The sequence below is a fragment of the Rhipicephalus microplus genome, chromosome X, assembly GCF_043290135.1.
Source record: "Rhipicephalus microplus isolate Deutch F79 chromosome X, USDA_Rmic, whole genome shotgun sequence".
NCBI classification, from domain to species: domain Eukaryota; kingdom Metazoa; phylum Arthropoda; class Arachnida; order Ixodida; family Ixodidae; genus Rhipicephalus; species Rhipicephalus microplus.
Genome location: NC_134710.1, coordinates 142,022,700 through 142,047,039, shown reverse-complemented (window position 1 = coordinate 142,047,039; position 24,340 = coordinate 142,022,700). Strand labels below are relative to the sequence as shown.

At 48.1% G+C, this 24,340-nt stretch overlaps 1 protein-coding gene across 2 annotated transcripts in view; it reads right to left on the bottom strand.

The window, feature by feature from the left end:
* The window catches only part of LOC119176577 (E3 ubiquitin-protein ligase MARCHF6), a 145,544-nt gene that overhangs the window by 24,313 nt on the left and 96,891 nt on the right, over nt 1-24,340 (bottom strand). For both annotated transcript variants that reach the window (XM_075877902.1, XM_037427936.2), the window contains exons 15-17: nt 17,714-17,903; nt 9,752-10,049; nt 3,202-3,383 (exon numbers count right to left, since the gene is read on the bottom strand). In XM_075877902.1, the coding sequence (XP_075734017.1) occupies nt 3,202-3,383; nt 9,752-10,049; nt 17,714-17,903 (670 nt within the window). The remainder of the gene's footprint in view (nt 1-3,201; nt 3,384-9,751; nt 10,050-17,713; nt 17,904-24,340) is intronic.

Here is a 24,340-nt window from a genome sequence, read left to right as displayed (position 1 = left end):
CAGCGTAAATGGTGTTAACAAACAGCAAAAAATAAAAATAAAATGCACACATAATATATTGTCCATGGCTTTCCTCCATGGAAGAAACGTTCTTGAATAGACATTATAAAGAAACATTAATACAAATTATTTATCTTGAGAGACAACAAAAATGAAAAACAAATACACTCGAACCTCGTTATAATGTATTGGGATATAACAAAATAATGGATATAACGAACTAAATGAAATTCTCCTTGAAAGCTCCATTGAGAACCATGCATTTTAAACCTTGTAACGAAGTAAAATTGACCAATAAATGGATATAACAAACTAAATTAGTCTATCAAATAGTCTATAAAAAAAACCGACCGTAGTGTGTTAAATATGTAGTTTTCTACGGAGTTTGACGCTTGTTTGGCGCGGCTCTTTCAAAACTCCTGCGCCGACCTTACAGCCACGCGCGGTCAAGAGAGCCGTCGTCCTCACACAGCCAGCGGAGAGGATTAAGGAAGTGCTCAGTGGGTCACATTACAGAGAAGCGCCGCCGCGGTGCAAAGCGATTTATTTCCCTCTCAAGACGGCAACGACTGTGTCTCCGCTGCTACCAAGGCTGCTACCCTCTGCTACCATGGCTGCTACCCTCTGCACCGAGAAAGGAGGACTCTCTGCGACAGCTTTCTTTTTTTTTCCTCTCTCTCCGCACGTGGTTTTGAAAGGAGAAGGGTCTCTACGTGCAGAGACGGAAAAGAGAGAAGAGTGGCACAGGCGCCTTCGCAGATCGGCATTTGAGAGACAGAAAACAATTCACCACAGTCTTTTCTTTCCTTTTCTTTTTTTCCTTCTTCGCGCGCAGCATTGAGAGGTGCCGCCGCGGGATTGGGCCTGGTGCTGAGAGCATTTTCGAAGCATGATATGTTCGAATTAGCCGTCGCAAGTGCTTGTGCGTTCGAATTACAGGGCGTTCTCGCTCATTGAAATACCGTACTTACTCGATTCTACCGCGCCCTCGATTGTAACGCGCACCCGATTTCCACCGCGAAAAAAAAAAAAAAAACGTAAGACATCGATTGCAACGCGCACCCATTTTTCTCGCTGGCCCGCACGATCACACCACTCGAAAAAACGACTCCTTTCGGGAGCGCCTTCCATTTAAATATGAGGTACGGGCGAAGCTTGTGCCCATCTGACGTGTAACATAGCATTGCCGTCACTGTAGTTTTACCATGCACGGATGCCAGCACGCGAACTTGCTTCGCCCCCTTCTTCTCGGCGGTTGTGGTGCCAGGCATGTCGAAGTAAAGCGGTGTCTGATCGGCATTCCCGATTTGCCCAAGCAGGTAGCCGTTGTTGCGCCGCAAGTTTAGGACGAACCTCTGAAAACTGTGAAGCTTTTCATCGTACTTTTCCGCAAAACTTTTCGCATATGCATGTTCCCCTTCGGAGGGAAAAGCCTTTCCTCTTCATAAAGTTAGTTAGCCAGCACCTGCTCGCTTTAAACTGGCTCTGCATTACACCAATTGCATAGCCCGCACTTGGAGCAGTTCTGTCATCACGGGCCGCTGTGCCGCTCACTGCTCAAGCACATACTCGCCGAGCCGCTCTTTAATTTGCGGAAACCGACCCTGCTGTGGTCCACTGAAGCCTTTGCGTGAAGCTTTGCTGTCGACAATCTTCTGCTTTTGTTTCCGCCGGTCCCGCACGCACATTTCGGGAACTTCGAACGACCGCGGTGCAGCCCGATTTCCGTCCGTTTCTGCACACGCGATGACTTATCTTTTAAAAGCGGCATCGTGGTGCACTCGAGTTTTTGGAGTCGGCCCTTCCACGCCGTCGATGCTAATGCACTACTAGATGACAAACTCCTCAGCACACGTACGAAGTGCCGCACATGGGAAACACATAGGCAGAAATGGCCGACGCGCCATGCCGACGCACACGAAGGAAGGAAAGGTGTCAACGCACGTAGGGGGCGGCCATTTTGGATTTGCCGATGGCAATAGATTGACCGTAATTTTTTGTTCGTACTCGATTCTAACGCACATGCGATTTATGAACTCGCTTAACCGGAAAAAAGGTGCGCGTTAGATTCGAGTATTTACGATACACATAGCTTTGACGGGACCTCAGCGTGAGTTCTAATTACCTGGAAGTTCGAATTAATGAGATTCGACTGAGTTCATTTTCCGTGGCACACGTGGTCGAGTCGCAGTACATCGGGCTGCGAGGCGGTTAACTTCTTTGCATGCTTATATGTGTGCTCCCATCTGACCATACATTGCCACAAACTGTTATAATCAATATAACGAAATAATATATATAACAAAACAACTGTGGCTCCCCTTCAACTTCGTTATAATGAGGTTTGAGTGAAGACGGCGATGTTTCATGAAGTTCATGATAAGGATATTGCCATGAGAAGCCTCCGTAGTTCCTTGAATGGGGGTTTCGGAATGTTTTAAAGCTGCTCTTTACTAATTCTATTTAGCAAAGCTGGTAGCGAGAACCGAAGCGTTTGTTTACCATAGTTACAGTGACATTTATTCATTTGCAATTCTTCTGGCTCGTGTATTATTATACTTTATTAGGGTGGGCCTGTAATCATGCTAGCATTTGTAGAGTACTAGTTTTTTTCATTAAGCTCGATTTACACTGAGAACATAAATTAAAGTTAAAGATGGACTTTACCAGGATTGATTGATATATGGGGTTTCCGGCCCCAAAACCACCATATGATTATTAGAGATGCCTTAGTGGAGGGCTCCGAAAATTTTGACCACATGGGGTTTTTTAACGTGCACCCAAATCAGAGCACACAGGCCTACAGCATTTTCGCCTCCATCAGAAATGCAGCCGCCGAAGCCGGGATGCGATCCCGCAAGCTGCAGGTCAGCAGCAGAGTACTTTAGCCACTAGGCCACCACGGCGAGTCAACTTTACCGAGACAATCTTGCATCTTATAAAGAGGTCACTGGTGTGCGAGAAGTACGCAACATTGCATGCTAATTGAATCACACATTTTTTTTATCATTGCGAGTTTGCCAATGTTTTCTTTTATGGTACTACCCCAAACTAGCAGTCCATAATTAAGTATTGGTACAAACAGAGCATTATAAAAAAACATAGTGATGCTTGCAGGGCATTCATAAGAAACACCCTCTTTCTCTCCCCTTTTTACCAAGTCACCTGCACAAAAATGAACATTTACAAGAGGTTACTCACAATGAGCATCCAAGAGTGAAGCTTGGCGAGAATAGTGTTCCAGCCCCGAGGCAGCCAGCTGCACAGCAGGGTGAGGCAACGCAGGGTCAGCCAACACGAGTAGAGACCACAGGCTGCCGTGTAGAACTCGTGCACTTTGCCACCAGGCATTAGCACCATCATCACAAGACGACCCATGCTCACTGAGCAGAGAGATAAATGTGAGAAGGTTACCAATTACAACAATGGGAATAATAAAAAATAATGCAGTCAAAACCCACAATAACGAAACCGCCGGGGAAACCGAAAAATTTCGTTTTCGCCAAAATTTCATTGCCACAAGTATGAGACATAAAAACTGTGATAGGGCCAGCAGAACGAAAATTTATTGCCAGAAGTCGGTCAACTTACTTTGCAGACCTTTGCCATGCAACAACTTAAAAGCTCTCCCTTTGCACTGGAAAAAGTTGTCCATTGCTTCGTCGTCGTCATGTGCGCGGAGAAGGAGCGAAGGGTGTCCATCGCATCAGTTCCTGCCAGCAGTCTCGCTGTCAGGGGAGTTAAGGCTAAAGCAGACTCCGATGACGCGCCGCGCTCGTAGACCGCGCGCCCGCTCGTAGTAATCTGATCGTGCATCCGGCGTAGCCACTCGCAGTAATCTGACCGTGCCACCGCTTTCATCTTCATTGCTTGCGACGAAGCACGTCGCCACGAGTGTGCTAGCGCGTCGTTCCAGCCCGCAGTCTCGCTGTCAGCGAAGTGAGCGCTAAAAACGACTCCGATGAACATTTTCATTTCAGCCACCTACATGTATTCAAATAATTTTTTTCTGTCAACATTTTAATTGTCCTGAACACTAAGTTTGAAATGTTTCTAAAAAAATAGATTTTCCCATTAACACATTTTGCTGGACTGCTTGCTCGCAAGTACATTTCAAAAATTAAAGTTCGTTATGGGAAAGCCATAGCTTTCCTAGCCACCAATATTTGATATAACTGAATATCTGCAGGATATTTACAGGCAATCGACAACTTTGTGAAAACAAAACTCTATAATTATGTAACTTAGCACATACAAAAACAAAATGCCCCTGTAAACCCAATTTTATAAAAAAAATTAAAATGACACCTCGCCACTTGACAGACCTATCAATGGCTAATATAAAAAGAGTGAACAACTTAAGGGGGGAAGTGGCATTGAAAAAAAACTTTTTTATTTGTTGACCTACAGCAATGAAATTTGGCATGCATACTCATAAGTGTCTAGAATAAGGAAATATGCAGTTTCATCATGATAGCTTCAGTAGTTCTCAAGTTACATAATGCTACACGATCCAATTACATGGTCTGCTCGTGGAAAGCCTAGCGCTCCAACAAAACATGCCAGGAAGCTGCGAATGGTGTTGATCTTTACTCAAAAGAAAGCTACAGGGTATGGCACTCTCAGAATTTTGTAATAAGTTCTCCTTTTTTTTTTTTTTTTTTAGAGATCATCATGGCTGCCGACACACATTGTCAGAAACAGTGGCACGGACAAATCATCGTCAAGAAAAATAACAGGGCCACAAAACAGAAATTGAAGATTGCTGTACCCACAAGCAGTGTTCAGGGATTCAGGAAAAAAAAAAACAGAATCAAAATCGGTCCAGTCATTCCCGTGCTACCCTTTCCACGAGCAATGCACAATGTCCAAAACACACTTGTGAGAAAAAGCCTGTCGAAGTTTTCGACAGGCATTTTTCAATGAACTTTTTTGTTTCTCGTAGGATATTGATGAAAATTGGCACAGACACTAAGAATGACCTCACAGTGCTTCCAGAAGAATTTTGAAGCGATACCACAAATACTTTATGAGAAACAAATTATTTCTTCATTGAACCATGTGGAGGGACTAAGCATAATGTCAAAAAAAAAAAAACTGTATTGAGAAAGCTGCGTTTAAAATTTCAACCTTTCTTTACATCTCTAAGACACCTAAAAATTCTGATCTAAGGTTTGTCTTGATAGGTTTGTCTTGTGATATTTGACTTCTTTTCATGATTTACTCCTTTTCATGATATACAAAGAACAAGTATGGATTTCAAACCAAGTTCTTTCTATGAAGAAGTGGTGTGATAGGTATGACAGAAAAGATTGTAATTGAATAAAACCATACACTGAAATTATTACACATACTTTTTTGCGCTGAACTTGTAATTAGCATAATTAAGAACTTGATTACAAATATTCACTCAACTTTTCTTTATATGGAGAGAGGTTTATTGCATCAGAAAAATGGATCACACCATGATGGCCTATAGCTTCTTTCTAAATAACAAAGTTATGGGCAGAAGACTGGTGGCACGGGAATTTCTAGCAGTATAATTAGTGACACGAAACAGGCATATAAAAATCCGTGCCCCTGATTCATACATGCTGTTTCGCCGCTCTAGCTGTGAAACGCATCATCATACAACCGGTCGCGGAAACACTAATCTACAGCAATTCATTAACCTCGGAACATTCATAGACGTTCGTGGCGATATCAAGCATGGCTCCAAGCACGTCTGCATCGCATCACAAAAGCTTATTGACAGCACTCCGTATGATCGTGGGGTGCGCGGCCGCGTGGACAGTGCAGCCGGCGCGTAATGCACTTGCCAGCGACGTTCAATGACGATACGCGAAATGTGTAACTACGAAGACAAAAAATCGACACGCAACGCAATTGGCATCGCATTTTTAAATGCGACGCGCGAAACTGCTAGCCGCTGTTCCGAGCGATCCGTGGCAGTGAAGAGGGGGGGGGGGGGGGGTGACGAGCTTGATTGTGTTGTCTCCTGCCGATGCGTAAAATGCCCGTACGTGATTCAGAGTGAGTGATGTGGTACATTCCTTGCGAAAAAGCACGTCGCCAAGAGTGCGCTTGCGCGTCGTTCCTGCCCGCAGTCTCACTGTCAGCGGAGTTCGGCCTAAAGCCGACTCCGATGACGCGCCGCACTCGTAGACCGCCGCGCGCCCGCTCGTAGTAATCTGATCGTGCATCTGGTGCGGCCACTCGTAGTGATCAGATCGTGCCACCGCTTTCAGCTTTATTGCTTGCGAAGAAGCACGTCGCCACGAATGCGCTAGCGCGTCGTTCCTGCCCGCAGTCTCGCTGTCGGCGGAGTTAGGGCTAACGACGACTCTGATGACGCGCGGCGCTCGTAGACTGCGCTCCCGCTCGTAGTAACCTGATCGCGCATCCGCTTACTGATTGATTGATATGTGGGGTTTAACGTCCCAAAACCACTATATGATTATGAGAGACGCCGTAGTGGAGGGCTCCGGAAATTTAGACCACCTGGGGTTCTTTAACGTGCGCCCAAATCTGCGCATCCGCTTACTGCTCGTAACTAAAGCGTAGTTATATCTCAAGTGATTATCAAGCCGTGAACACGTCACGAAGTGGCGATTTTCGAGAGCCATGTCCTCGCGACGCACAAGCAGCAGACGATGATCTCCCGGAGCGAGCATCGGGCCAATGGCGAGGCGAACTGAGGCAACATGGCGGAAACGGCCAATCAAGGGCCTCAAAACGACCTTCAAACATTTGCTTTTTGCTCGCTTGTTGTTAAAGGGAGGAGCCAGCTGAGGCAGGAAAGTTAAACACGGAGAAATGGTCTTTCCGATGAGCCCAAGAAGCCGGCTCCCAGCACAAGCATCGCGAAGCTATAACTTTTTGAAAAACGCCGTTTTCTCGCCATTTCCAGAAAAATTTTTGCTACCTAGGTGGGTGAAACGAATTTTCCGAAGCGCGGTTTGTAGTGTAGATATTTTGGAACCAGATAAAAAAGTGTTCCAGAAACTGAAAACTTGAGTTTCAAAAAATCGATTTTTTTTGCCATTTTTCGCGATCCCAAAGCGGCGTCCCCCCTTAACGTAGCCTCCAGTAAGTATTATTTACTCATATTTGAGATTTAAAAATATATACCATCAATTAATATGAAAGATGACCCCATAAACAAAATGCAACGAGAACGCAGATATCTTAAACAACAGAGAAATATGGTAGACACATGATCCCGAATTTACTCGCGTAATGAACCCACCTTGGTCCTTGCCAAAAAGAAAAAAGAAAGTTTTTTTTAAGTATCTGTTAATTTTATTTCATTGTGCTACCCAGTGCCGTTGACAATCGAAGCAACATTAAATCAAGCCATTATATTACAAAATAACGATGCAATAAACGTCAAAGCATAGTTTCGCAACAATGCTAAACAGTTACGAGCAGTGCGAACGCGGACAACGTCTATCAAAATTTAAATACTGCACTTTTCGCGGGAGAGCACCACCTGTCGAATGCAAAAGAAACCTCTTTGCTTATAGAGCCACACAAGCACAGCGGCCCGCAAACAAAGCAAAATACAAATGCATGGCCTCCGAGATGGCAGGTGCGCGGCGTAGAAACTCACCACGTGCCCATTATCTGCAAAGGCCATGCAAAGCGCCCACCGGGCCAACAGCTCGTCGCCCGCAACGTTCGTGCGCGGTCATCCGACGCTGCATTTTTGTTGTCTGGATCTGGATTGTCGTAGTGAAATTAGTTGAGGACACCTGCTGCGCAGGGCGCGTTTGGCGGGTGCGCTAGCTACAGGGCTGGTTCTAAACTTAAAAGTTCGTTGAGTATGCGCTGTAGCATGGGAACCGAACAGCTGGACAACACTTCCGCGTCTATCTGTGCGCGTTCATTACAGGGCAAACAAGAGCTTCAGGCTCCAAAAAATTTGTTGTGCGTTTCGCAGGCCAGAACAAGCAAAACCATCATGCTAAATTTTCGTTGTTATAACTTCCGTGACCTTTTTCTCCCGTGTAATGAACCCTCACCCCAAAGTGGCATCAACTTTTCTGAAAGAAAGGTTAAATACGGTAATTCAAACACCGATGTTTCATACTCAATTAATTCAAACAAATTTAAACTTTTTTTTGCGGACTATGTTTTCATACATTTCAAAGTTGATTAATTCGAACTGTGCTACAGTCGAGCCCACTTACAGTCAACTGCCGATTTTTCGGACACCCGAATTTTCGGACATGCCCGATAATTCGGACACCTTCGCGGCACCGCCATGAGCCCCATAAAATCAATGTATAAGGAAGTCTGAAATTTCGGACGCTCGAACCCCCCGGAGTCCAATTTTCCGGACTTTTTGACCTGACGGAAGGTCCGAAACCACCACTGACCTCCAGTGGAAACCACCACAACTGTGTCACACGCGATTACGATCGCATAAATGAGCGCGCCGGTCTACTGTGGCGGCATCTGTTGCTTAGACTCATTAATAGTTAGCGGAGAAACACACACGGCCTCCGAGATTCCTAACACTGGCCGTGTTTATCGTGCAAAGGTGCTTCGCTGACAATTGAAACTATCCACCCGGAAATTTTTTGGCAACAATAAAGTTCCTTTCGCTTTAACACTTGTGCTCATGCGTGCCACTTTGGCCTCCCACACAGCGCTTTCGCAAAGCGTTTCACCACTTCGAACTAGAACTAACGATCACACAGCGATTTGGTCTGACCACGCTGGCTATCTTGAATGTTTACCAGCGCCACATCCGGAGAACCCGAGGCACCGTCGCCTGCCGTGGCACCGTTTTGTTTACGCAGCCCACATGGTGTTTGGCTAGCCTAGTGCGTGGTTGTGCGATCGTGTGAAAGTGTGCTCTGCAACGCTAAGCCTAGGTGCTTCGACGCTCGTCAGCAAACTCTTTTGTTGACATGCTTCGCAACTGCTTTCGCGACGCGGGCTTCGTACTCGACACAGAGGCAGCAGAGTTGCCTGAGGAAAGCGACAGCGTGACTGACTTGTGCCCTCTCATGGACGATATTATCAACGATCTCCGCTCTGCTGGTGCTTCCATGCCCAAGGAAATAACTTTTGAGCGGTTCGTCGACGCTGACAACGAGCTCGACTTTTGCGCAGAGCTAACCGACGACGAAATAGTAAGTCACGTTATGGCGGATTCAGACAACTCTGATGTCGAAAAAGAGGAACCAACGCCTGCGCCACCTACGACCGCGGAATTGATGCGAGAATTGATGACTCTGTCATCGGCGTACAGTGATGACATGACCCTTGCTCAGATCAAGGCGAATGTGATCACATGCAAAAGGAACGCCGTTCGAACAAGGATCAACAAGTTTTTCAAGCCACTGCAGCTCTAACACCGGCTGCCCCGACGGCACCCGCTGTCGGCTGCATGCATTTTTTTTAAACGGCTCTTTTCAGAGTCACCCCACTGATGCTTTGGCAGAGTTCCGGAAATGTGGTACTTCAACCTTGACCCTCTTGATCCGAGAAATATCAATAAAATGGTAAGTTTTTTGCTTGCATTGAGAAATATTAGCAAAATGGTGCGTTTTTTTGCTTGCATTCATTTTTTCGGACTGCCCGAATTTTCGGACGGTTTTTTGCTTCCCAGAGGGTCCGAAAAATCGGCAGTTGACTGTATAACGAACCTGAGCCTGATGCGGCACCAGCCCGTCTTTCGTTCGCATAATGCAAAACTTGACAAATAAAAATGACATATACTATGATAGATCGTGCCTACCTGGAATAGTAAGCATGGCAAAGCTCAGTGCTGTCAAGCTGAATGCAATGCAGCACAGCAATGCAGCCAGGCGCAATGGAAACCATCGTGGTCTTTGGTATGCCTGGAACGCCGAGGGACCAGGCCCTTGAAGAAGAGCCTGATGTGCTGCCCCGAGTACAACTGGAGCAGCACCTGCTTCCTCTTCGTCATCTTCATCATCTTCCTCTTCATCATCCACTTCCTCATCCACTTCGTTCAGGGGGCCCATCAGCTGAGAATCGTCTTCAGCCTGCTGCCCACCCTCTGCAGCCCCATCCTGCAGCATGACAAAAGAAAGAGTCCTTGATATAGGTAAATATCAGCTAAGCAAACCTAAATGATGCCACCACTTTCAAGTGACAGCCTAAGTTCATGCAAATGTAAATTTTTAAGCTAAAATTCAATTTAAGATGAATGGTACTTTAGTACAGCAAATATTTTTAGTAGATGCGAAGAAAAACTTTACATATGAGATGAACAAAACAGAAGAAGAATGGATCGAGGAGCCCATTTTTAGTTGGACACGACCACATGAACCAAAGAGAGAATGAAGCAGAGGAGAGCACACGGGGGTGTTAATTACTGTGTATTTTATTTGAAGTGCAGTAATTATGGCATAATTAGTCAATTGAAAAATATTAACAACTACTTGCCGCCAGTGGGAAACAGATGCACAACCTTCGCGTTACATGCGCAATGCAAAGGTTGATAATAGAAATGTGAAGTTTGTGGTGTACACGTATCCCGAAGGAGTACGGCCACCACCGTGGGTCCAATCTTAGCGAGTCGCAGGGAACGCATTAACCGTCGCCGTGGCGAGAACACAATACTGCTCAAAGTCGCAACGCTTTATTGTGGCAACACTAAACGCAGTACAGCCCGTTGCAAAGGCGCGGCGGGAAAGCAAGTAGGCTTATCCACGCCACGGGCATAAAAGTACTACACAGGGTGCCACGAGCACGTCTCCTCGGTAAAGGTGATCCATGGAGACACCGGGACCAAGGCCCGGTTGCTCGAGCGAGGGCAAAGGCGCTCGCGTTGGCTTCGGAGGGAGACGGGTCGGCGTAGCTAGGCCACGCACTAGGACACCGTACCGCCCTTCGGCCGTGCGTACGCAGTGGGGCAACAAAAGGTGAGCGTTCGCCTCAAGCGCGAGGCGCCGTCAGCGAAGTCCGACGAGCCCCGAGCGACGGGGGTCGACGGACAGAAAAGATTGCGTGGATGCAGTCCCGGAGAGTATCTGTCTGCTCGCTCCCGACACAGCACGCAAAAACCTCTCGGGAGAAGTCAACATCCGCTACCGGGTGAGGGGGTTAAACAACACTCCGCTCTCTCAGCGCGGCAAATAAAAAATAAAATAAAAATGAAAAGAAAATAAAAGACAAAATACAAATAACACTTAATATTAGACAAAAGAAAATAAAATACACATGAACACTTAAAAAAAAAAAATACTGGCAGTAGACTTGGAGGGTCGACTTCTTTACGAGAAAAGGCCGTAAAGAAGCTAACTTATACTGAGGCTAGACAGTAAACCGTCTTCCTCAGATTATACCGGTGCGGCATTCAAATGCGGTCCACCGCTCCGGGTGTGCCCCATTGCTTGCACGAAGTGCCACAGGGCTCTGGCGCGAGCTCGTCAGACCGTGAGACAAAGGGTTTCAGGTCTGCGATATGGCCACGGCTGAGTTTTCGCGTATGGGGATCTTTCAGCAAGTACGCGAGTGGAGTGCAAGCTTTCTCCACTCGGTACGGACCAAGCCACTTAGGAGCGAGCGAGGTTGAGAACCGCTTACTGACATCGCTAAGAGCGTGGTTACGTTCAGGACAAGATCGCCCACCTCAAAAACTAGGTCGCGATGCTTGCGGTCATATTGGGCCTTCCGCTGAGCCCTGGCCGACGCCAAACTTTTCCTTGCTTTGCAGAAAGCGCGACAAAGCCTGTCCCGATGTGTCGACGCGTAAGCAGAGCAGTCTGCCGGCGTCTCCTCGTCCTCGAGCTGGCATTGAGTGACGCTGGTCACCGGATTTGCCAACTCCTTTCCAAAATTTAAGAAAGCGGGCGAGAAACCAGTTGAGTGGCTCTCAGATGTTCGAATAGCTAACGCGAGCTCACTCAAATGGTCTGCCCAGTCCCTTTGACTTTCGGCAAAGGCCGCCAACATCGGTTTGAGCGTACGATTGACGTAATCCGTCAAATTGGACTGGGGATGGTAGGGTGAAGTGGTGCAGTGATCGATTCCAAGGGAACGGCACGTGACACCAAACACCCGAGCGGTGAAATACGAAGCATTTTCCATGATGAGCCTTTCCGGGAAGCTGAACCGACAAAACACTTCCTGCAGCTTCTCAAGCACCACTCGCGCTGTCACCTTCCGACGTAGGAAAAGTTCCACCCATTTCGAAAAGTGATCAACGACTACCATCAGGTGAATGAACCCCTGCTTACTTCTGGGAAATGGTTCCATTAGATCGCAGGTGGCCACTTGCCACGGATGCTCACTCACAATCGGTTTCATCAGACCTGGTGGTTTGCCACCCCTTGATTTCACCGTTTGACAGACGCGGCAAGAACGGCAATAGTGAAAAATGTCTCGCTTCATGCCGGGCCAGGTCACAACGCGGCTCAGTTTTGCAAAAACTTTCGAGCCACTCAGGTGACCGGCCATAGGTTCGTCGTGAGAGGATCGCAACAGTGCGGCTCTCAGACTATTGGGCATAACCACCTTAAACGGGTCGACGGACTCGCCGTCAGTGGCTATATACTTCAGCAGGAGCCCGTCATGGTCCAGCAAATATGAATCCGCCGGGGACTCAGCGACACACGCTGGTTCGAGCCCCTTATTCGCGACCGCTGCAGGGCAAGCAGCGTCACGGCGCTCCATTTCTCTGAGACCGTCGCACATTTCGTGACAAAACAGGTCACTTTGCTGGGCCTTCAGAAGCTTTTCTCTGCTGAAAGCGATGCCCATTCTCTCAAAATGGGGGAGTCTGGTAGAGCGCCCACTCAGGACCGCAACAGCAACCGCTTGAGTCGGCGTTACGGGTTCGCTCTCGGCCTCGTGGCCTTCGGAAAGCTCCCTTGCTCGGTCGCTTCGCAGTGCGCCGCTCGCCCGGTTAGCAGCCAAGGTTTGTCCGCATGGGGACTCACCCTTCTTGCCGAATGGTGGCGAAGCTGCTGTTTCGCCCCCGACGCTTGCATGTGCTAAGGCACCGCTAGCGGCTGTCGCACCGGGATAAAGGTCCTCGGCCGACAATGGGACACGAGATAGCGCGTCAGCTACCACGTTGGTGCTCCCCTTTCGATACTGCACTGAAAAGTCATAGTGCTGTATCAGGAGAGCCCAGCGCACGAGCCTGCCGGCAGGCTCACGAAGCCGTATCAGCCAGCTGAGCGCCCTGTGATCCGTTTGCACCACGAATTTCGTCCCATCAAGATAGACGTCAAACTTCCGCAGTGCAAACTCGATGGCGAGGCACTCTTTTTCGGTCACGAAATAATTTTTCTCCGCAGTAACCAAGGAGCGGCTGGCAAAGGCCAACGGCTGCAACACGCCATCGTATTCCTGTGGGAGAACAGCTCCTAAACCCAGATCGCTCGCATCAGTTTGTACAACGAACGGTCTGGTCAGGTCAAGGAGCTTGGGCTGCGCTTTCTCCGCTATGCCGTTAGACAGTCAGCAAAACGCCTCCTGCTGCTCAAGTCCCCATTGCCACTCAGCAGACTTGCCCAAGAGTTTGCTCAAGGCGCCTGCAGTCGGGCACAGGACAGAATGAAGGAACGGTAAAGGTTGACCATTCTTAAAAAGCGGCGAAGGCCACGTACGTCCTTGGGCACGGGAAAATCTAGAATAGCTCGAAGTTTCTCCCGATCCGGCTCTATGGAGCCTTCGCCCAGCGTAAACCCGAGCAACTGAACACGGGTCTGCGCTAATTGGACCTTAGCGGGGTTTAATGTCATCCCGGCGGTCCTCACCCTTTCGAGTACATCGACAACATGGGCCAAATGCTCTTCGAAGGTTCGTGAATAAATCACGATGTCGTCGAGGTAGCACATGCAGTATGACCACTTTGCTTCCCCGAGGACGCGGTCCATGAGCCTTTGAAACGTCGCAGGAGCATTGCAAAGACCAAAGGGCATACGAGTAAACTCGAACAACCCTCTGAGAGACGCGAACGCAGTTTTACACTGGTCACGGTTACCCCTCCGGACCTGTAGGTAACCTTTAAAGGCGTCAAGCGTGGTAAAGTACCGTGCATCACCCAGGTTACCTACGATGGCGTTTATTGTGGGGAGCGGATAGGCATCCTTACGACTCACTCCATTCAGACGGCGATAGTCGACGCAAAGGCAATGACTGCCATCTTTCTTAGGCACCAGCACTATTGGAGACGCCCAGGAGCTAGACGAGCGGCGAATAATGCCAGCCGCAAGCATGTCATCTAGCAACCCATCGATAATCTGCCTTTTGGCGAGACTGACGGGTCTGGGGTTACACTTCAAAGAAAGCGCGTCACCAGCTTCGATTACATGGCTGACTAAATCGATGCAGCCAGGTTGATCGGTGAAGAGCTCGTCGTACTGACGTAACAGTGTCGACAGACGAGCCTTTTGTGCTTCATCCAACTGAGTCGCGCAGGCGACCGAAGGATGTAGTGCCTCTTCGTGTCGTGTTGGTCGATCCACACAGGGGTTTCGAGCCGACGAGCGCGGAACGCCAGGGTACGACCCCGGAGTTGGTGCACGACACGGTTCGTGCCGCGCCTCTCGTTCCCGAAGGGGACTGTGAGAGGGCAAATGCGTTGAGCGGGGGCTTGGCCCCGAACTCTGCGCAGGGCACATTTCCGACGCTTCTGCCGCAAAGGCGACGATAAGCGCCGGCGGGCTGATGAACAGCTTGAGTAGGCAAAATGGGCCATCACGATAGCCTCCATTCACAATGTTCACAACGATACCGGTTTTAAGGAGAAAGTCCCGACCGAGAATCACTGGAACATTGAGCCCTGGAAGATAAACAAAACGGCAGCGTCTCATTCGATCTCCCTATCGCACAGTCAACCTTGCAGCGCCTGCCGAATGGGCCACGCCTTTCGCAAGGGTGAATGTCGTTTGGCTGTCCTTTAAGCGCACTGAGTGCTTCTGCAAGTGGGACAACACCTGTTCGCTGAACAACGAGGCGCTAGCGCCCGTGTCCAGCAAAGCCGAAAATTCACGGCCGGCAATGGTGACCGGAATGGACGGCGGGAGCGTATCAGCATGAAAAGTGCTTGCCCTGCATGCAGAGAGAAGAAGCAAAGGTTGGGTCGCTCGTGCATTCACGAACGACCCGGAAGCCCGTTTCCCTGCCTTGCAGGAGGCAGGGAAACGGGCATTCTCTTGCTATGTGCCCTCGTTCATGGCAGCAGTAACAGCGCACTCCATCACGGTCTGTATTCCCAGACGGAGCAGCCTCGAGCTGTTGTGATCGGCTCGCTACGTTATCGCAGGATACGTTTCTGCGAGCCGCACCTCCCACATTACGTTGGGTCAGAAAGCGTCCCAGTATGGAGGTTTTAGGTAGAGCAGCGCAGGCTGCCCTCCTTGCATGCGTAAAGGGGTCAAGAGCACGATTGCTCAACTCCCACGCGGAGGCGGTTGCAGCCGCAAAGGCGGCGCCGAGAGGCTGTTGCCGTTGGGGAAGGGTCATGGCCTCTCTCCAAGTGCAGCACTGCTCAAGGGCATCGCTGGCTGGCGGCGGCAGGCGATAGGCACGCGCGGCGAGAATGTCGCCTTGGATTCGCTTCGCCTCGGCGGCCAACTCCTCCAAGTCACGAAAGCGGCCACCGCGCAGGTATGCCGAAAAAGTCAGATGTGCCTGCCGTATCACCCGTTCGCCGCGCTTCTCGTTCGAGGCTCGGGGCTCAGCGATAGAAATAAGTTCATCCATCGCACGTACACACTCCTGTAAAGACTCGTCAGGAGCTTGTGTACGGAGCTCGAGCTCTCGCCGCATCCTACTTTCGTAGTCAGCGGGTAGGAATTCACGCAAAAAGACCGCACGAAACTCCTCGAGGTTTGCTGCACGGTAACCGGTAAGCCGATACCATCTCACCACCGTGTCAGTCAGTGCAGCTGGAACAACACGTTCGAGCACCACCTTATCATCCAAACCCATCGCTCTCTGATAACGTGACAAAGAGTCGAGGTAATCTCGGGCGGTGAGCTGATCACCGTATTCGCTGTAGGTTGGCAAAGGCAACATAACAGCGAGGTGACCGCTTTTCAGACCAGCCGAAAGCGTTTGCACAGCTCCCGAGAGTGCTTAGATCATCTGCACGGCGTTTTGCAGCAACGTCTGCGTAATCACACCGGCTTCGTAGGAAGCAGTTGGTGCGTTAGCGGCGCGGTCGAGCGAAGGTGAGCAGTCGCCCAGCTCGATCAGTGGGGCGGTTTCAAACAGACCACCACCCTGCGCACCATTCCCAGAGCAAAATAGGCTCCTTGTGGGATTGGCCTGTGGTCGAACCAAAGGCGCACTTGGTGCGGCTACCATCGACAATTCAGGCGCCTGCTCAGCGTGAATTCGAAGTGTCAGTTGCACGGCTGGTGGCTGGCAAAAGCCGGCGAGGGCCAAGGCATGCGCCCCGTCAATTTCGCAGGGAACCGACTGCGAGTGCTCTGCCGATGAACTGCCATGCATGCCGAAGGGCGCATTAGCAGTCAGAGGCGCTTGTGCGTACCGTTCTGGTAGGACAAGAGGCCCATTCCAAAACGACGCGCCATCTCCAAAGGAAGCGGCTAGGCGCCTCGTCTCGTCACCGCAATAGGGGGTGCCGACACAGACGGGTGCCGAAGGGTTCCCGTCAATAGAGGCGATGGCCTCCTTGTGCAACGCGGCATCCGCTAACAGGAACAGCGGACAACAGTCCCGCAAAGCAGCCATGTTGCGACGAGCCCGAGAGCAGTCAAAAGCTAGAGCTTTTGGTACCGCGTTGGGCGCCAGTGTGGTGTACACGTATCCCGAAGGAGTACGGCCACCAGCGTGGGTCCGGTCTTAGCGAGCCGCAGGGCACGCGTTAACCATAGCCGTGGCGAGAACACAATACTGCTCAAAGTCGCAACACTTTATTGTGGCAACACCAAACTCAGTACAGCCCGTTGCAAAGGCGCGGCGGGAAAGCAAATAGACTTATCCACGCCACGGGCATAAAAGTACTACACAGGGTGCCACAAGCACGTCTCCACGGTAAAGGTGATCCACGGAGACACCGAGACCAAGGCCCAGTTGCTCAAGTGAGGGCAAAGGCGCTCGAGTTGGCTTCGGAAGGAGACGGGTCCGTGTAGCTAGGCCACGCACTAGGACACCGTACCGCCCTTCAGCCGTGCGTACGCAGTGGGGCAACAAAAGGTGAGCGCTCGCCTCGGGTGCGCGGCGCCGTCAGCGAAGTTCGACGAGCCCCGAGCGACAGGGGTCGACGGACAGAAAGGATTGCGTGGCTCACCGTCTGCAGTCCTGGAGAGTATCTGTCTGCCCTGCTCCCGACACAGCGCACGAAAACCTCTCGGGAGACTCCGCGCGCGGCGCCACAATCAACACACGTTACCAGGTGAGGGGGTTAAACGTCACTCCGCTCTCCCAGCACGGAAGACAGCAAAGGAGGGCAGACATGTCAGGACATGAGAACGGCAGAAAAGGCGGCAAAGCCCGCGCAAAGGCAGCGGGCTAGCCTCCATTCCCACAAGTTACACTCTGTGAATATTGAGAAACGTACCTGAGAAATGATTCTTGCTGACAAAACTTCATAATGTCAATCATAATGACAAAGAGGAAAAAAATCTGATTGCATAATCAGTGGAAAGTTTAATGTGCCCATTATAATTAAAGAAAAAGTTTTTTTGCGAAACCCATGTCCCTTTTACTTATGTTACAGAGCAAGCCCTCAAAAAAGCAGCGTTAATACCTGCTCAGTCTGGGTGTCAGCAGCATCTCCAAGCAAGTAGGAATGCAGATCAAGGAGGCAGGCCACACCCACACACCATGCACGCACCAAGGCCTTCAGCCACTGTTTCATATGGCCCTGCTCCAAGAGCGTGGGCAATACAACCTGCAGCAGGATCAGCTCCAACGAGATCTCTTGAGATGGACTTTCACTGCAAAAAGACAAACAATGCACAATTCGAGTGAATATCCCCTTCAAGCACAACATTTGTGCACAATTTGTTTTTGCCAGTTGCGATCAGTGATTGCTAATAAATAGCACCAAACCTTGAGCTTTTAGTTAATTCAACAATCCTCTGTACACCAGTAGAGTAGACCCTCGTTAAATGGAACCTGAAGAAACCAAGAAAATGTGTTACAGGAGTTCCGTTTACTGAGAAATGAACAGGGGTGTAACAGAATACAAGCATGAAACCAATTATATTACATCCAGTTGTTCCGTTTAACCAGCAGTTCTGTGCACGTTAAAGAACCCCAGATGGTCTAAATTTCCGGAGCCCTCCACTACGCAGTCTCTCATAATCATATGGTGGTTTTGGGACGTTAAACCCCACATATCAATCAATCAATCATCAATCAACCAGCAGTTCTGTTTAAAGGGACCGAGAAGTGGCCAGACCTAACTATATCACAGTAGAAATGAAAAAAGCATAAAATATAGTGACATATTCCAGCATTCTTTTGCCGTTGTGACTAAGATTTCTGTTTTTAAATCATGCTTGAAACTATCAAAAACCATTTTGTTGCACAGCATAGCGGAAGAGCCTTCAAGCTGGATTTGAAATACGGAGTCGATCACTTTGCTGAACAAAGTCGCGAAGCCTGATACTGTCGTGCACGCCAGTCCTCAAAATTAGAGTATGTATATTATTATCCAGCCCCGCTAAACTTTGTGCTGTCGAAGATGTAAAAGATAAAGGCATGGTGAAAAGCTGTGCTGCCGTCGCGGCTGCCTGTGGACCAAATCGAGCCGTGACACGGAGTGTACACATGCGCAGTGAACCACCGTGTTCGAACACGAACCGCCTGCATGCTCAGTTTGCAGCATGTGAGCATGCGACTTCATATTCGCTGCAGATAGAAAAACTCCGATTACAAATGTATCGCGCCGTTTTTCCGTTTAACCATTCAAGGATGAGACTCACTGATGGGTAGGATTTCCTACACTCTAAAAAAAGGCACCACAAAAGAAATGGTTGTTGGTGCCTTCAACCCCTTAACTACTTTGGACGATTTGCTCATCCTGCCCAAACTGTCACCAAACTGCTTTGGACGAGTAGAACTCATCCTAGCGGAATACGTACTCCCCTCTAGTGTTCAAGCAGCATTTGCCTGAGGATTCAGTTTTCTCTTGCAGCAGGAGCGTAGTATTTGTATAAAAAGACGGCATGCAGTGGCGGCAACCCATGCATAGCTGGCCCGTGAAGGCGAAAACTAAGCTATTAGTTTTCATCATCTTCTTCGAGTGATGATGATTCGAGTACAGAATCTAGCTTTCTTGTGTCCGGAAGTGAAGACAGTGATGACGATGAATGAGTAACTCCTCCGGTGATGATGAAGACAGCTTGAATACAGTGCCCACCAGTGAAGCCGCCTCGTGTTATTCAGCATTTTGAAATTTTCCACAGAGCCCCGAAGCTTCCCGAGTGAAATACCCCAAGGAAGCTTAGCCTACACAAGTGAAGAAAAATGTTGCGTCTTTAACTGTTTTGTTTATAACGTTTTTAGTTTTATTAGCACCAGGTAAATCATTTCCAATGTATTGTTCAGAAATAAACTTTATTCTGTTGATCTGACTAAGTATGGGGTGAAAATAATTTTTGAGCATCAACAGCTACTTTTTAGTACAATCAGAATCAAAATCAGCAATACAAAAAATAGGCAATTTTTGTCCAGAAATCCTAAATAAAAAGAGCAGTTAAGGGGTTAAGCGTTTCCCATTTAGACAGTGTATAGTATTGTTCATTTAACAGGCAGTGTGCTGTGCATTGTTAAAGATGATCACTTTGGTAGAGGCACTACCACGTAGAAATGTGTCGTGAATGACAGGCAATGGCAAAATAACTATTTCTCATAATACCTAAAGGCAATGAGTAATTGGTCTACAGACAGTGATTCAATGCTATATAGGTCATTATACAGCAGACTTTCAATAAACGCAAATCAGTTAAGCGGAAAGTTAAACAGAATTGCTGTTTAAATAGAACAAATGTCTTTGATCCTATTGGTTTCGTACCTGTGTGCTGCACTCCTGTTCATCCCTCAGTAAACAAAACTTCTGTTAAATGGAACATATTTTCCTGGCCCCTTCAGATTCCGCTTCTTGAGAGTCTACTGTATAGGTAGAATTTGCTTGACTGAAATTATTCTACGAAATAGTTGAAGGACATTACAATAGACGCCGCTGATATTATCGCTTATTCCAATGGTTACACAACCAGGCAATGACATCCTTTCACGATGACTCCTTTATTTCCACGGAATGATAATTTAAATACTCTTTCTTCCCTAAAAATACTTTGTTGATTGGAATAGCCTAACTAGTAATAGTGTGGTTAACACAAGACTCACTTTCTTTCTTTAAAAAATAATTCCAGTAGTTAATTAGCACCACTGATTATATTTGTTTCATTCATTCCTTTTTGTTGTATATTCTTCTAAAACTAGGTTATCACCTCGACAAACTTGCTGCTTGAAATTCACATTCTCTTTGTGTTTTTCTTCAACTTCTTCTTGTATTTTTGCATCTTACAATGCAGACTGCTCACAGTCGTATGTCACAGGAGTCTTGAATATTTGCACTATAAGCGGTACCGCACTATAAACAAAACAACCTTTTTCAATTGCCACAATTGTGCAAAACGTGTTGAGCAAGCAGCCTCGTGTGTCCAAGAATCGAAGCATGTGATGCGTGGTGCTTACAACATTTTAAATTTCCTAACATTGAAAAAAATTTTGGGGATTCTTAAGCTTCGCTTTTATGAGTTGAACGCGATAGCAACATCCTGTCTCTCGTGCGTACATTAAACACTTATTGCACGATATCTTTTCCAACTTGCTTTGCACCCACTACGTGGCTTTAAGGGAGGAAGAGGCACTTAGCCATCAGGCATCTTATTACTTAAGCTAAGGTGATAAAAACTTAAGATATGGTGTATTTACATTAGCAGATGTCAAATATGAACTCAGATTTTATGTACCTTTTAACATTTTGTTTTTAATTAATCAATTAAAAGTTTCTTTGATCATATTTTCAGTAAATTGGCTGTACAGATCTTGCTGAATTAAATGTCATTGCATTCTAAAATTAGCAAGGAGTGCAAAAAGCAAGTTTCATAGCTCTAGCTTTCCTACAACAAAAGTTATGAAGTTTAGAAGTTCATCCTTCCATTATCAAGGAATAATAATTTTTGTATTTTATTTTTTCTAAAAATTTATGGTGTCCTATAGTTGCAAATGGCCCTTTTTTGCACTCACTAAGCATCCAGCTTCTCATCAAGACAAAAATTATCAAATTCCAGTGTACCAAAGCTGTGAAGCACTTGTCAAAAGAATGAAAGGTGGCCAAAAAACAAACTGAGAAAATGGCAAAAAACAAAGCTCTGTATATTCAAGGAATTCTACAAAAACAGAAATGCTTCTCTATGCATGTAAATGCCTCAGAAAGCACAAGGGCAGTAGTCTTTGTCACACTTTTGTAGTTGCCGCCACTTCACTTGTTGCAGGAACCTGAAAGATGCTGAACGCTTTCGCTCGGCACTCATGATCCAACGAGAATCCTTCTCTTCTGCCCGTCGCTCGCTCATAAAGTTTGCTCTAGCTGAAGTTCTTTAAGGACACGTGTGGAGGCTTCTTTCATTCCTGATATCGACTTCGGATATTGACTTCAAATGCAACGCATTTAGCCTGACTGGGTACCCTCCCAGAGCTCCACTCACTGTCAACAAGTCCACACTTGCGGCAATCTAAAATCAGCTTCATCGCAAGTCCATATTAATGCTCACCTTTTTTAATAGAAATGGTCCCACTGCATGTCCGGCATTTAGTCGTTCTTTCAAGAAGCTTGTTTATCGCGGATAAGTCTACGATCCCGTAGGTAGCCGCCGACGGGTCCGAGTCCTCCCGCACTGCCGCGAGCGTTCGCAGCTTGCGCTCGCTCGCCGAAGTTGCCGATAAGCTGCTGATCTTATCAGCACTCACTTTCTGCTGTTTCGCGCAATCGGAGCTCGTCAAAAAGTTTGTGTCTTTCCTTATGCGCTGCCTATCGCCGACGTCATCCGAGGCGGCCGGGGAAACAGGCGGAGATGTCGGCGTTTCATCTGACGAATCGTGTTTCGCACGCCGTCCTGTACTAGGTGCACATCGGATATACCAGCGCCATCATCTCTTTTTGCCGTCGATTTCTTGCACTTTTTTCCAAACTTGTGAACTTGCGATACGGTTTCGGCATGATGAAAGGTTCAAGCCAGGTTCAAAACGTGGCCGAGAGCGTAGGCCTAACGCACTGGCCCGGTGGCTGCGGCGCGCTTCGTCGGGCTGGTTCAGCGGCGTGCCTGAATGCACAGACTTGAGAAACGCTTGCTCCAATTTCTCGCTAGCTAGTGCGGGTTCAGGAAGCTGATGAGAACAATGACATGTGAGCAAGATACACTCGCCGTTTCACGTGCGCTCTACTGCTGCACGCAGCAGACAGCTCGGGAAAACACAGTCGAGAGCGTAGGCCTACCGCACTGTCCTGGCGGATTCGTCGAGCTCGTTCAGCGCCGTACCAGTTTACCGTCGAACATAAAGACTATACAGAGATGCTTGCTCTAATTTCTCGCTAGCTCACGCAAGTTCAGGAAGCCGACGAGTACAAAGTGACATACACTCCCTGGTTCACGTGCGCTGCGCTGCCGCACGCAGCAGACGGCTCGGGAGGCCCGGCGAATCGGAAGGCGCAATTTACTCACATGTGCTCACCGCACCAACAGGCTCACGAGACGAGGCTTTTTTTTTTTATGTGGATTCACGGCGTGCATACTGAGTGGACACAAACAAGCGCGGCGGGATATGAAAGAAAAAGGGCAGCTCTTTTGAATGCGACCAAGACGGCTGCTGTAGCAAGCGTAGAACAGCAACACCGCGGCGCTGAAAAACCCCGTTTTCACGCGTCCATCGCCAAAAATTCAGCTCACTAACATCGCATAAACTACTCTTATGGCTAAATTACCAATCTAGGGCGCGTGAAAATCGCGAGGTTATGCAGCGATAGTGGGAGAATCCAAATATAGCATTTTCAAAAAATCGTATTTTTTAGCAATTTTCGGTCTCAAAGACCCACTTTTCCCATTAAGCGAATAGGCGCAGCAACATGTGTGCCCCCTGTAGTGGGTGATTAGCTTTAAACCATGAAGTCATTGAGATAATCACGTTGTGATGCCGATGGCAATGTATGCTTCTATTGCAGCATTTCATGTTGATTGTGAAGCATGTATACAGGACACGTGTGTTTGTAAAGCATGATTACTTTCACTACATTTCCAAGCAGAAGGAGTTATCTTTACTGTATTTCAAGCAGACGTGTGGCTGTGTGTAACATCTGCTTGCCACGCAAACGGCCTGGGTTCGATCCACATTCAGAGCTCGAAATTTTTATTTTATTTGAATCTTTCTCAATTTTTCGGTCACGGACAAAATGATTCTTTGCTCACAACCAACAACACTGACGCCGAAATTTCTGCAAAACAAGCTCGTTAATGCTATCGTGTTAAAAATTTTGCGTTCAAAGACATGCGTTGCCAACGAAATGAACACGAAAAATGAGGGGGGGGGAGGAAGGGTCTAACAAGAGAAAGAACCATCGCGGAAATTTACCAACTGCCTCTCAGACCGCCTCGATTATGCGCATTACGCAGAAAGTTGAATCAAGCCCGCAATTTCCTGCTCTGAAATACTCCAATCCTTCAAATTCACCGGCGCGCACCCGACTTTAAGACATTACAATCTAATCACGAACCACCATTCAAGCTCCACACGTGCCGTCTTCATTTTCATTAACAATGTGTACCCCTGCCCGTCATGTGCAGCCACCGCAAAGAGCTTCGTTGATACTAAACGGCAACTTAGATTGCACACAACCACTAACGAAACGCAACTAAAGCCAATTAGTTGTTATCGCGTATGTTATCGCGGGTATGTATGTTAGTATGTTATCGCGGGAAGTTTGTCCAAGATATGCAGATCCGGCATCGAAAAGACTGCACTCGAGCAACGACCTAAAAACAGCATGCATGATACTGCCGCGAAGCGTATTGCGGATAGTGTTGCGCATGCCGATACCGCTGGCACGCGGCCTTATCGTGGTCCAGGATGCACCAAGAAAATCGCAAGGTATGCCTGACCATCAGATGTCACCCTTGCAGTACATCGCCCCGATGGGGTGAGGAGGTGGCCTCCCGCTGTGCGGATCTGCGGGCCGTCCCAAGCCGTCTTGACCTTCTTCAGTTGTGCTGTCAATGGCCCGCTGATGACCGAGTAGTCAGCCCCGGTGTCAATCAAGGCAGTTACCGGGTGGCCGTCGATAGATACTTCAAAATCTGTGGCACGT